Source organism: Cyclospora cayetanensis, unplaced genomic scaffold, assembly GCF_002999335.1.
Source record: "Cyclospora cayetanensis isolate NF1_C8 unplaced genomic scaffold, CcayRef3 CcayRef3_contig_106, whole genome shotgun sequence".
Lineage (NCBI taxonomy): Eukaryota > Apicomplexa > Conoidasida > Eucoccidiorida > Eimeriidae > Cyclospora > Cyclospora cayetanensis.
In genome coordinates this window covers 120,487-132,348 of record NW_020312044.1, presented here as the reverse complement: position 1 = coordinate 132,348, position 11,862 = coordinate 120,487, and the positions used below count along the sequence as shown (strand labels likewise).

The 11,862-nt window shown below is 49.8% G+C and overlaps 1 protein-coding gene across 1 annotated transcript; it reads left to right on the top strand.

Moving 5' to 3' along the window:
• Positions 1–3,790: 3,790 nt before the first annotated feature.
• Positions 3,791–10,406, top strand: LOC34623398. The gene is given in 10 exon segments (XM_026333823.1): positions 3,791–4,090; positions 4,456–5,329; positions 5,797–5,928; positions 6,063–7,939; positions 8,147–8,245; positions 8,413–8,549; positions 8,906–9,058; positions 9,280–9,412; positions 9,587–9,734; positions 9,859–10,406. Coding segments are annotated over 10 exon segments (4,401 nt in total).
• The last annotated feature ends 1,456 nt before the right edge of the window (positions 10,407–11,862 follow it).

Below are 11,862 nucleotides of genomic sequence, written 5' to 3'. Positions count from 1 at the left end.
CCCCTCCTCCACCGGCTCTTGATGGTCTTGCTGCTGTTTCTGCTCTAGCCGGCGGAGCTCTCATGCAAACAGACGTGACGTTCTGCATGGTTTAGCCACCACTAGGGTCCCCTTACTGGCATGACGGCTGGCATCAAGAGAGTTTTGCCGTTAGAGATGACTAGTTCAGCGTAATTTGTGGTATGGACTACCTATGAATCAGCATTTGTCCGCTGAGTTCGGCACAAACCGCATGACTCGCCAGGTAGACTTGTGCAAACTACGTGCGCCACTGACGAAACACGGGGCAAAAGGCGACTTCGCGTGACGCATTTGGATGCATGAGTCCGCCCATTTCCAAGTTTCCGGGGGATCTTCCGACGACAGTAGTCTCGGGGATTCATGCAATCTTGAGTTTGGGACGGAAGGGCTGTCGGCGCGCTGCGGCAACCAGAGGTTCTCCTGTTTAGGTTCTGGGCTAGGCGGGATGGTTATTTGCGTAAGACAAGGAGTTTATGTATTAGAACAGTGACATATACCATGGAAAAGGTGAAAGAAGTTCTGGCACCTGTGCTGAGGTGGAGGTTCAAACAAGGTGGGGGGTCTTGGAGGCCTCAGAGAGACCTGCTGCTCTTTTTCTATGAGAAATAATTTCTACCGCATCTCAATAAAACAAAGGAAAAAGCATTTCTGCGCTCCCTTCTTCATTGTCTGCACTCGTTCTCGTGCGCTGCAGTTGCGGCCATAACCCCCAATGCCTAGTGTGGCAGTTCGAGAAACTTGCACGCAGAAGGCTTTACACTTCATAGGGGCACCCAATCGACTAACTCTATACTCATGGGGCGTAGCACAAAAGTCTAGGGCTGAAACTGAATCCACACTATTCGTGTATCAAAGACATGGAGCCGTGGTGCGTGCACGGGATAAGTTTGCACTTTCATTCTTACTACAGAGGCCTTCATTACATGAATGCAAAACTCCTGTAATGTCACAAAAACCTGCCAGCGGTCGAATTGACCCCCCTTCCCAAAGCAGTCGTAAGCCAAAAATCTTCCCGGGCAACGAAACGGCCTATCAGATTGGGTTTCGTGCGTTACATTTGCTGCATACTAGGGTTAACTCATTACCGTCATCGTGGAGGCTGCCTGCGGAGAGATAATTTTACAACTGCATGCGAGTGCTTAAGGTGCTCCGCGATCAGGAACACGCGGTATGGCTGTTCCCTCTCAAATCATGCCGGAGCCATGACACGAGAGGAATCAAGGACCTCTTTGGAAGCAGAACTTGAGAGCTTTCCATTAGGTTTTGTGTCGAGCTTGTGACTAAGGGCCTTCGCATCAGGACTATCTCAGGAGTGCTCAATACTCTGCGAATGTCAGCTTTCCGCCCCTTGTGAATCGTCAGCACTTCGTGCAAATATAGCATTCTTCAGCCAAAGTTACATGTGCACTCCAGAGCCTTTTTCCCTATTTCCTATATATGTGGCTATGTATAATTCTTTTGAGTGATTTTACAACGAGCAGTGTAGCTCAGCCCGCTACATAGCACTTTCTAATACACTAGTTCTCTATAGCCGAGAATTAGTGTAAAATTGGCAGAGATTTGCCTGTCGGTGACCGTATTTATTGCAGGATGTTGTTCACTCGTACAAGACGCAATTTTCGCTAGGTGCCGTGTGTAACGAGCTGTGAGTGTTATGAACTGCTGACAGGGTGCTGAATTGTACACCCTAGCTGTCCTCCCTGCACGCCGGAGACCCTGAGGCAAACGGTCAGGGGAAGGAGGACGATCTTTCAGAAAAACTCAAGAACCTTCTATTGAGGGTTTGCATTTAGTCTGGCGTTTTTTGTCACCCCATCGAGACCCTAGATGAAGGGTTGCGAAGAGTTATTCAGATTTGTTGGGGGTTTTAAAAGGCTAATCAATGATTCTGCCGAAAGCGCACAAGCCACTAAAGTCACCCGGTCCATTTTTCTAACATACTAGGTTACACAATAGAAAAGCTTGAAACGGCTGGATCAGGGTGCCTAAATGAAGCATTAAGATTTCTTTACCATTGTGGGTTGGGGCCTCCAACACCAATTGCGTTCCCCACGCACCCGCAGCAATACATCTTGCTCATTTAGCAGAACCATTAGCTTATTTCGCGTGCTCAATCTTTCTACGAATGGCGAGAGTGCGTCTAAACGAACAATAATATACCTAACGAAATGGTCGAGTGACGTGAAAAATCAATGCCCGTATTATAGTCAATACTGGCAACACAGTGGCAAGCGAATAATTGAATGAAAGGCGAATTCTCGGTCTACAAAAGCACAAGCAGTCACAACCTTCTGGATCAACAAAAGCAATTACGACTTAGTTTTACTGCTTGCGTGACTGTGTGTGTGTGGCAAGCCTGATGCATTCAGCGCGCGGCAGTATGCAAGAACCAGTAACCAACGACAAGAATGAATTCGCTTCCTTTAGGGGATTCGGCAAATAAAAGACCTTAGCAGGGTGGTGAGGTAATCGATAGTCAAATTCATCCTGGGATAAGCTTTTATTGTGCTTTTGAAACTAAACAGGTTGTGCCGTGGGAGTTGTGATGCATCTTAGAATAGGATTGCGGTGCGGTGCAGCAATGGCTAGATTCCCTTATACAAAGTGGACACAGTACTAATAGTACAAACAATGGAACTTGCTGTCAGCTGCCTTTCGCACCAGTTAGCAATCACTAGGAGGCTTATTTTGGGCCTCAAAATCCAGTAAGATGTGTGGATATATCTTGAGGGCCTTGTGTTATGTTAAGTTCTTCAAACATTTTGATTGTTCACAGCACCCTTGCGCACGCCCCTGTAAAGACGCTGAAAGCGCTCATTGTTTCCAGGCCAAGATTCATTGTTGGCAATAGGGACTTACGGATAAAAAATTGAGCTCAATAAGAAAGCAAGTAATCCACGCAGTGGCTAAAAAGGAGTCCTAGGAACAGAAGGATCTACTCTCGGGCAGATAGAAGGAGGATATAAACTGTTTTACTATAGCAAGCCTCGTAATTACCACAACCATCATTCTTTGTTCCGTTTTTCCCTCCTTCAGGGCTGTTTCACAGGTTCACAATTTGTTCATTACCCCACAAGTACTGAGCAGCGAAATCTGGAAAGTTCTGCTTAGCTTGGGTGAAGCTATTGAGCCTTCTTTCTTCAGGCTTTCGTTTTGTTAGGCCCATTTGAGGTTTACCTATAGAAAGGATCTGGCCAGTAAGCTGCACTTACCCGATCACTTAAATAACAGAAATACATTTAATGATCCATAAATCTGATCATTAAAGCTTATATTTTTGTTTTGAAGGGGCCCTCAGCACGTGGTCTGCTGAGTCTCTGCGGTGCTCGCTATGGCGAAGTAGGGAAGGTCACCACCACTGAAGAGCGTAGCCTAGGTGGGGAATCTCTGGACGAAATATGTTGTTAAGGACTTGTGCTGTGAAATAAATTTGAGGTTTATGGGGTGACGTTTCCTTAAACTTTGGAAATGCCCCTTCATCCGTGGAACCTCCGTCGGTAACGCCGGGGGTCGCCGGTCCGTTCAGAAAGGGCACGCAAAATAAGTTCCTTCGTCCTTCCGCTAGTGCCTTTTCACAGAAAGCGTCCGATTGAACAGCATATAGTGCATTCACGAAGCCTCGCTGAGGCGAATTCAGTGATTTCGTAGCCGCTCAGGCCGACCTGCATAAAGAGCTGGCCCACGAAAAGGGTTCGCAGAGCTAACAGCTTGGTACTGTGCTTGGACTGATTGGAGCACACGGTCTATCCCGCGGTGGCGGTCATTCAACATGGTGGGCTGGATGAGAAGCTCTGCTATGCCTGGGATACGCCACCCCACGATAGCACCACTTACTGGCCCTGGGAGCCAGTCCTTCACAGGGGCAGCGGGAGCTCAGGCGGAGGCTGCGCAACTGCCACAAGCAGACAGCTACAAAAGCTGCGGAAGTGCGTCTGAGAGCTACTCGGCAGCGTATTGGACTCCCTGGGACTGCTGCCGGTGTGCGGCGGAGACTCGAGATGCCATGCTAGAGAAGGTTGCTTATGTTTTTGGACGATACGCGCTCCTTGTGTACCGACACCCCTTCAAGGTGCGCAGACGGATAAGCACATTGCACGCCTTTCTTTGCTGTGAAATCCCTTAAACAACCTCCTTGTGATTTCTCAGGTGATGGTGCTGCCTGTTTATTGCAGTTCATCGTCTTCAGCCTGCTGCTATCCCTCAGTCTCTCTTTTGGACTAATCTGCAAGCGAAGCACAACTGACGGAGTAGTTCAGTACACTATTCCCAACAGTCGAGCGCAGATGGTACGGGTCCACCCGGAGTCTTCGCTGCCACTTCCTCCCCGTTCCAGCTGTGTGCATTGCAGGGATTTCGGATCGTCACTACTTTACATCTTGCAACACAAAGGCCTGATAAACTGCCCCTCTTATTATAAGTTCCGTGTGTGTGCAGGACGCCGACGAATTTAGAATGCTATTTCAAGGGAATGTAACGCGTAGTGAGGTTATCCTAATCGCGGCGAACGATGGGCGCAGTAATTTGCTAGAGAAGACCTTCCTTGATGCGGTTTGGGACATGCATATGCGAATCTTAGATATCAGGGTAACCGAAGAAGACGACGGTGATATGCTTGCCAACGCAGCAGCCGATGTTGCAGCGGTCGGAGATACAATAGAACTGCCCAAGCGTCGGTTACAGCAGCACACACCGCGCTTGCAGCATGACGGGGAACTGGCCCCAGCCAGCGGCAGGCATATCCAAGATCTCGCAGGGTGGGAGAGCGAGCAGCAGACCCTACCCAGGCGACTGGCATGGGGAGACCCTGTTGCTGCTATGCAGCAACACTTTGTGCAGGAGCAACTCATGCAACAACAGAGGCAACAGCAAATCCAGCAGCAGTGGCGGCAGACGGGATGGCCAACGACGAGTGGCGGGCGCAGGCGCCGCGAGGCGATGGCTCCACCTGCACAATCAAGACGTCAGCCTCAAACGCAAAATCAGCCGTTCTCGATTCCTCCGTCTACACAAGAAGAAGTGTGCGACCCCGAGAAACAACTGCCTCGGCTTCGAATTACCGGATTGGGTTGTCTGCCTTCATTAGGTCCTGGAGAATATGGATTTCAAAATCTCTGTCTGAAGGATTCCACGGGGGCGTGCGAAGCCCCTGATGGTGTCATTTTTGTATACGGCCACAGACGGTACGAAAACGTATTCTGATTAGGGGTGTTGCAAACAACCACCGCGCGGTGTTAGCAGCAACGAGACCTCTGTCACAGGACATGCGATGCACTGTACTGCAGCTCCATTCTTCGAAAAGCCACATCGATGATTTGCTCTCAGAGAATTCGGCTCCATGGTTGAATACCCTTTACATACGTCGTTCGTGCTCGCTCGAGGGTTCCCCACAGACATGATGCTCTCTCCAAAAGGCCTGCGGTTGACGCCCTCTGGCAAATATGCGACGGGAACGGCTGCCTTATCAATAAGGCAAGGCGGCTGCGCGTGAAGGCTTGCTTTCCTGTTGTGACGGCTTAGTTCATGCAAAAAGCAAGCACATGGTCTTAAATAGAAGCGTGCTTGGTTACACGCTTCCTGCCTTCAGATCCTGGCCCCCCGCGGCCCTTCGAGATAAAAAGAGTTTTCCTTGCAAATGCTGGGGAGCTTGCCTTTCGCACAACTGATGTAGCTGATATCCGCACGATTAGTGTGTTTATTGCACTGTTGGCGGGAGTGTGTATCGCTATTGAGCTAGGAAGATTCGGGTATTCTTTACTGGACTGCACGATGTGGAATGCAGGTATCAGATATCGGACGATGCCAAACTGCGGCCATACGCGTTGCGTTGGGAGCGGCGGCTCTTGCATCTGCTAGAGCAAGAAACATTGCCGGGAGCTCACATAGGGCTTAAGACAGAAAGGAGCCTATGTAAGTTAGCATGCTGCCTTCTGAGTCTGTCCCTTGCCATGCGTGGCAAACTTGCTTTAGGGGGGGTTCGCAGACAAGCATCTGCTGTGCTAGGACTCAGTAAACAGTGAAAGTGCTTTGTGCGTGTGCTGCAGCTGACGAGCTGGCTGCGAGTTCCTCTGCAGGGCAGGGGGGGGAAGCCCTGATGGTGGCTGCTGCAGGGTGTTTGATTGGGGTGTACGTGTGGGTGGTGAATTTTTCCCGGTCTCATTTGCGATCTAAAGCAACCGTTTCTCTGACAGGTGCAGCGGCCGCTCTCTTGGGGTTTCTGGGGGGGGCAGGAGTCTGTTACATGTTTGGGGTGCTAAACACGGGAACTGTAGCAGCAGCACCGCTGCTTGTTGTTGGCATAGGCGTGGATGATACGCTGGTTATCCTGCATTCTTACAGTCTCACGGTGCACAAGCGGTCCGCAGCAGATAGATTGCAGCTCACGCTGCGGGATAGCGGCGTGGGGATCACAATAACGACCCTTACAAATATCACGACCTTTGGAATCGGGGCATTCAGTCCATACCTCGCAATTCAGAGTTTTTGCCTCATCTGTTTATGTGGGCTGTTCCTCGGGTATGTCATGTGTCTCACGTTTTTTCTGGGCTTCCTCGCGTTGGACGCAAAGGCAGAAGCAGCAGGCAAGGTAATGGGCGTCTACAAATGTTACCCCATGGAGGTGATGGCAGATTCTGCGAGGCCTAAAGCAGGAGACGCTTCGAACCCCGGGAATACCCAGCTGAACCAGCCAGTGAAGCAGCAACTCAAAATGCCACTGGGAACCTTGAAAGCGTTACCAACGCTGCAGTACCTCGATAAGACGAGGCTGCCCGGCGCGGACGCGTCAGCTTTGTCAGCTTGCGCCAGCGATATCTTCCAATGCATTACGATGCAGGTAGAGGCAGCACTACACCAGCAGCAGCAGCAGCGTCTTATCGAAGCAGAGACACGCCGCTTGCGGAAGCAGCAACCCTCGAAAAAGAAGCAGCCGAAAAAGGCTCCGAGAACGCGCAAGAAAGCCGCAGGAGGTACACGGGCTTCTGCTTCCAAAGGACGACGCAAAAAAGGGTGCAGATCCAGCGACTCGGAGGTTTCAGAACGGGTGCCTGCGAGAACAAGAAGACAGCCCGCGCGGAAGGTCAATCAAAAGAAGAAGTCTATGGAAACGTTTTGGTCGGCGAGGGCCTCTGCTAGCCAGAAAAGCGGCAAAAAACTCAATAGCCAGTATGGCACCAGTACTAGCAGCCGCAGCTCTATCAAAAAGGTACAGCAACGTCAAAAGCAAAAACGGGCGAAGGTCCTAAGGCCTGCGCTCAAGGGCCGAAAGCAGCAGATACAGCCTGAAGAACCCTCCGGGGAGGGCATAGGCTCGGTGCAGCAGATCGCATCCCAGCAAGTTGCAAAAGAAAGCGGCATAGTGCCCACTCCGCTGCCGTTGTTGCTTTTAGATGGCAAGGAGTCAAAAATAAATGCGGTGTCTGTACGACTGGCAAGGCCACGGGGCACCACCGTGCATTTCTACAGGAAGACCTCCTCCACGGCTGCTGCGCAGGCTCCAAGCTCCACATTGCCAAAGCCTCAGCTTTCGCAGCGAAGTAATCAACAAGGTAGCGACTGGAAAGACCGAATGGTGGTGAACCTTTGCTACGGCTCTGGGGCTGCTGTAGTCGCAGCAGCAGCTGAGGCAGCGGAAGCCGCCTTCAGCACGACAGGAAGGAGCTGGTCCGGAGAACGGATAGCGCGTCTTCAGCTACTGCAACGCCTTGGGAGGGATGGCCTTGTCGAGCCTCAGGGGAATGTTGGCAAAGGCCTCCGAAAAATACTTGTTCGATTTGGCGCACGACTCCTCATGAACCCCTTTTTCAAGTTGATGCTGCTCCTCCTCTTCGCAGGAGTGCTCATTACAGCGCTGATTGGATGCGCACAAATACAGACTGGACTTGATCCTCGAAGCCTTACCAAAGAGGGAACGATGCTCAAAGTAAGCCTGCATGACGCTGACGAAGTACACCCTGCATCTCCGTGAGTCGAAGCGAGATCTGGTAGGAGCGGGTAGGCGCATTTCACTGGACTTCTTCTCCCTTGGAAGGCCCTTTTGATGCTCTGATTTTGCAAAAATACTCATCAGCCTGGGTAAGCGCGTCTGATAGTGCTCCACCTTCTCACGTTCCGGGATGCTTATTTGCAGAGATTCTTCGATATGCAAGAAGAGTACTTTGGAGTGCACGGAGATCCAGTCATGGTGTACTTTAGCCATCCGGAAACCATTTGCGGGGCCGCTTTTCGTGTGAGACTTTAAAATTTGTCAATATTTTGACACATCGGGTTCTGAGGTCAGGCAATTTGGGCAATTCAGCGACTTGGCAACGCCGCGAGGGTCTTTTTAGTACTGTTTATCCTACTTCACGTTAGTGTGGCTGCGCGCCTCTTGGCTCTTGCATGATCAATTTGCAGGTTGAATATGGAAAGCTTCATGAACGCTTGAAATCACAGAAATACACGATGGAGGTTCACGACGGCCTGTCCATGTTTCTGCAGTCGCCGCTCGCCCGAAACGTCCCGGAACAGAGTACCATGACATGCATGCAAATGTGCGATGAACACATTATTAATATTATCGTTTTGTCGGGGATGAGCCACTTGGAATTGCCGCACTCGATGATCAGCTGCTGGGGTTCATGGGAAAATGTGATGCTCCGTGTTTTGTGGCATGCTACCTGCTTGTTGGAGTCTAATGAACAATGCTGTTTTAAGCCTATCCAAGGCATAGCTTGTCTAGTGTTAAGTATCCCCAATAAAGCCTTCACTCACACACGCGCAACTTGAAATTGTACGCCTTTAACCATGCCTAAAAAGCTGCTGTGCATGTAGACTACTTTTTTCCAAGGCCTTGACAACCTGACACCCAAGTTGCACTGGTCCCCCTGCCCCCTCCGATGTTCGTCAGGCTGTATGCGTGGCTTCAGACTCCCTTTGGCTCCAGTTTTGCCAGCTACTTTTCGTGGAGCAGTGGCTTCAGGCTACGTGCCTGGGCGCTTTTGCTGGTGCCCAAGTACTTTCCTAGCACGCAAGAAAACAGCAACTTCATGCACACACTCCGGTGGGGAACATAGAGTCCCCACGCACAGCTAGCGGATCACTGCTTATAAAAAGAGGCTGAAGCCTCCGCATCTTGTTAGTTAGCGCACGAAAAAGGCTCTTATCGTGCTATTTTCAATGCCTGCTGGTGCTGCTATTGGCACTGAACATGTGTGCGTGCTTGTTGGCCATGCGCTCCAACGAGAAGTCACAGTATTTCCCGGTGTTTATCTTTGCTGGCAGAGACGACTTGGCACAATTTCCTCTATTGAATGGGGCAGCGTATAACAGGAACTTTGTGTACTTTGAAAGCGACGATGCGATCTTGCCGCAGACAATTAGCAGCATGGCCAGTGCAGGATGCGCTGTTATTGTGGTAAGCTGCAAGAAAACTCCCCCACGAGGCAGGCATTTTGCTGACTGGCTGGAAATTTTTTTTAGCAAGATGAGGTCATATGCGCAGTCCTTTGGAATGTCAACATCGGAACTTCAGCTATACAATTTCGTTCCAAAAGCGCGAGGCTGTTATTCTTGTTGGTTTGCTTGTCAGGTGTCGTTGTTCTTGTTGCCCTCACTCTGGGGAGCGCTTCTTGTTGTTGCAGTGTTGTTACTCATCGACGTTGTGATTTTGGGCTTTATGGCTCTATGGGGCCTTCCCCTCAACTTACTGACGATGGTGAATCTCACCATTTCCATAGGTACGCGCACTCATATTTAGTCGCCACCGTTAGGCGTACGGCGCTCGTTCAACAAACAGCCCTATTTTCAGCATTCCTCGGAAGTGCTCATGTAAAGACTATAGAGTCTCTTCGTTCTGTTCAGGGTTTTCCGTGGACTATGCAACACATACAACCCACGCCTTCTGTCACTGCATGGGCCAGAAGAGGGGCATGCGGGCCTTTGAGGCGGTTTTGCTTGTCGGTAGTCCGTTGCTCCACGGTGCGATCTCCACCCAACTTGCTGTAGTGCCTTTGGCATTTATTGACAGTCCTGTTCTTGACGTGTTTTTTAAAATGACCACACTGGTGATTATCATTGGAGTTACACATGGGCTGATGCTCCTACCAGTGCTGCTGTCCCTACTCGGCCCCCTTCAGCAGTCGCAACAGAAATTCTTACAGCAACTAATGGTGTTGCAAAAGCAATACGAACAGCTAGAAGATCAGATCGTTGCACGTGGAGGCAGCAGAGCCAACCCAAAACTAAAACAACAACGTAGGGCCCTTCGGCGCCTCATTGAACAGCAGCAACAACCACCCGAGACCGTCAGGGATGCTTGTGTTGAATTCGCCAGGGGCCTGTGTCCAAATGATCCAAAGAACCCTTTTTTACGGAACAGCCGCATTCGCCTATGGGTGCAATCGCGGTGATGCACGCCTGAAGTGATTTCCATATGCCAGTTGTTTTTCTGGTACATATGCTTCCCTTTCAGATCAATCATGAGCTGGTTCTCGGCTGGTTGCATTTGATATTATTGCATTCTTGCTAAGGCTTGAGGGCTAAAACGTTTTCGCATGGGTATTTCACATGCTGTTTGCACTACTTCATCGTCCATATTACGACACAGCAGCCCTCACAGCGCAGGCTGCGACCTCCTTGAAAAGATTGCAAGTGCTGTCGTCTTTTGAATTTGGTACCTGCGCCTCAGACGTAATCTTCTAAAATGTTTCAACAAATTATGTTCTACATGGAGACTGCTCTGTGTGGTAAATGTCTGCAAAGTGTTGCTTTTTTCTTTCCCATTAAATACTGACGTGCAAACCGTTCCTCAAACTTGGGTATGGGAGCGAAAAACCAGTCGAAGCACCTAGTGGATGGTTTTCTTCCAAAGCATTGCAAACAGGTGCCATCTGAAAACAGGTGCCATCTGAAAACAGGTGTCATCTGAGGCCAGGCCAATGTCACACTATCAGAAGCCAGCTTACTTCTGCAGGCTTGTGCACCGAGAGATCCACCGTGCATAGGTTTTTAATATACTTTGCTACTAGCATGTACTCGGGTTTGCTGTAAATATACGTATACTTAGCTCTACTATCCTTCGGTGTATCTGGAAGAGACCTGGTGTGCAGGTCCTATGGCGTTCGCCATAAATTTTGTTGAATAAAAAGGGGTGAGCCTGCAGTATATTGAAACGCGGCTATATCAGTTCATTCAATCCTCTTGAAGGCTGTTCCCACACTTGGCACAGCCGACGCAGGTGTTGTAGCAGCTGCCAGAAATTCGTGTATCCATGTGTGGCGCTTCTGCTGCACCGACTTCGCCAGTCGCTTGAATACTCCCTTTTCTTTCTAGTTTATGAAGGTGACTCCAATACTCGTGTGTACTGCCAGCTAGCAAGTGTTTAAAAGTGCCTCATCGGCTTCTTGATGGCGAGGGGTGTCCACTACTTTCCGATCCAGTACATCCTGGAAGGCACGTGCCTATTCGCCTCGGCACTAAAAACATATTTGGTCAAACCGATACTAAAGCACCTTTATTTACACCCCTTTTAGATAGTTTCCACTTCCCCTTGAGGCCCACAAAACATGCGGGATCTGTTGGACCAGTTTGGTAAAGCTGCGCAGGACTACCTGTTCCAGCATTGTACTGGCAACGAAATAAAACATTTCTTTTAGGCTGGCTAGCGTATGCAAAGCGCAGTGCTTAGCCATCCTTGTGTTCAACGCGAATTCATGAGGAAAACTGGTGCTGCGAAATACAAATGCGCGCTACCTTCGGCAGCCACATTTTACAGAGCAACATAATTAATGCTGAAGAGCCCAAAATCCGGAAGTTTTTGCGCAAGCTTGTTAATTAGATAGAAATCTAACGTAATTCCTTTGAGGA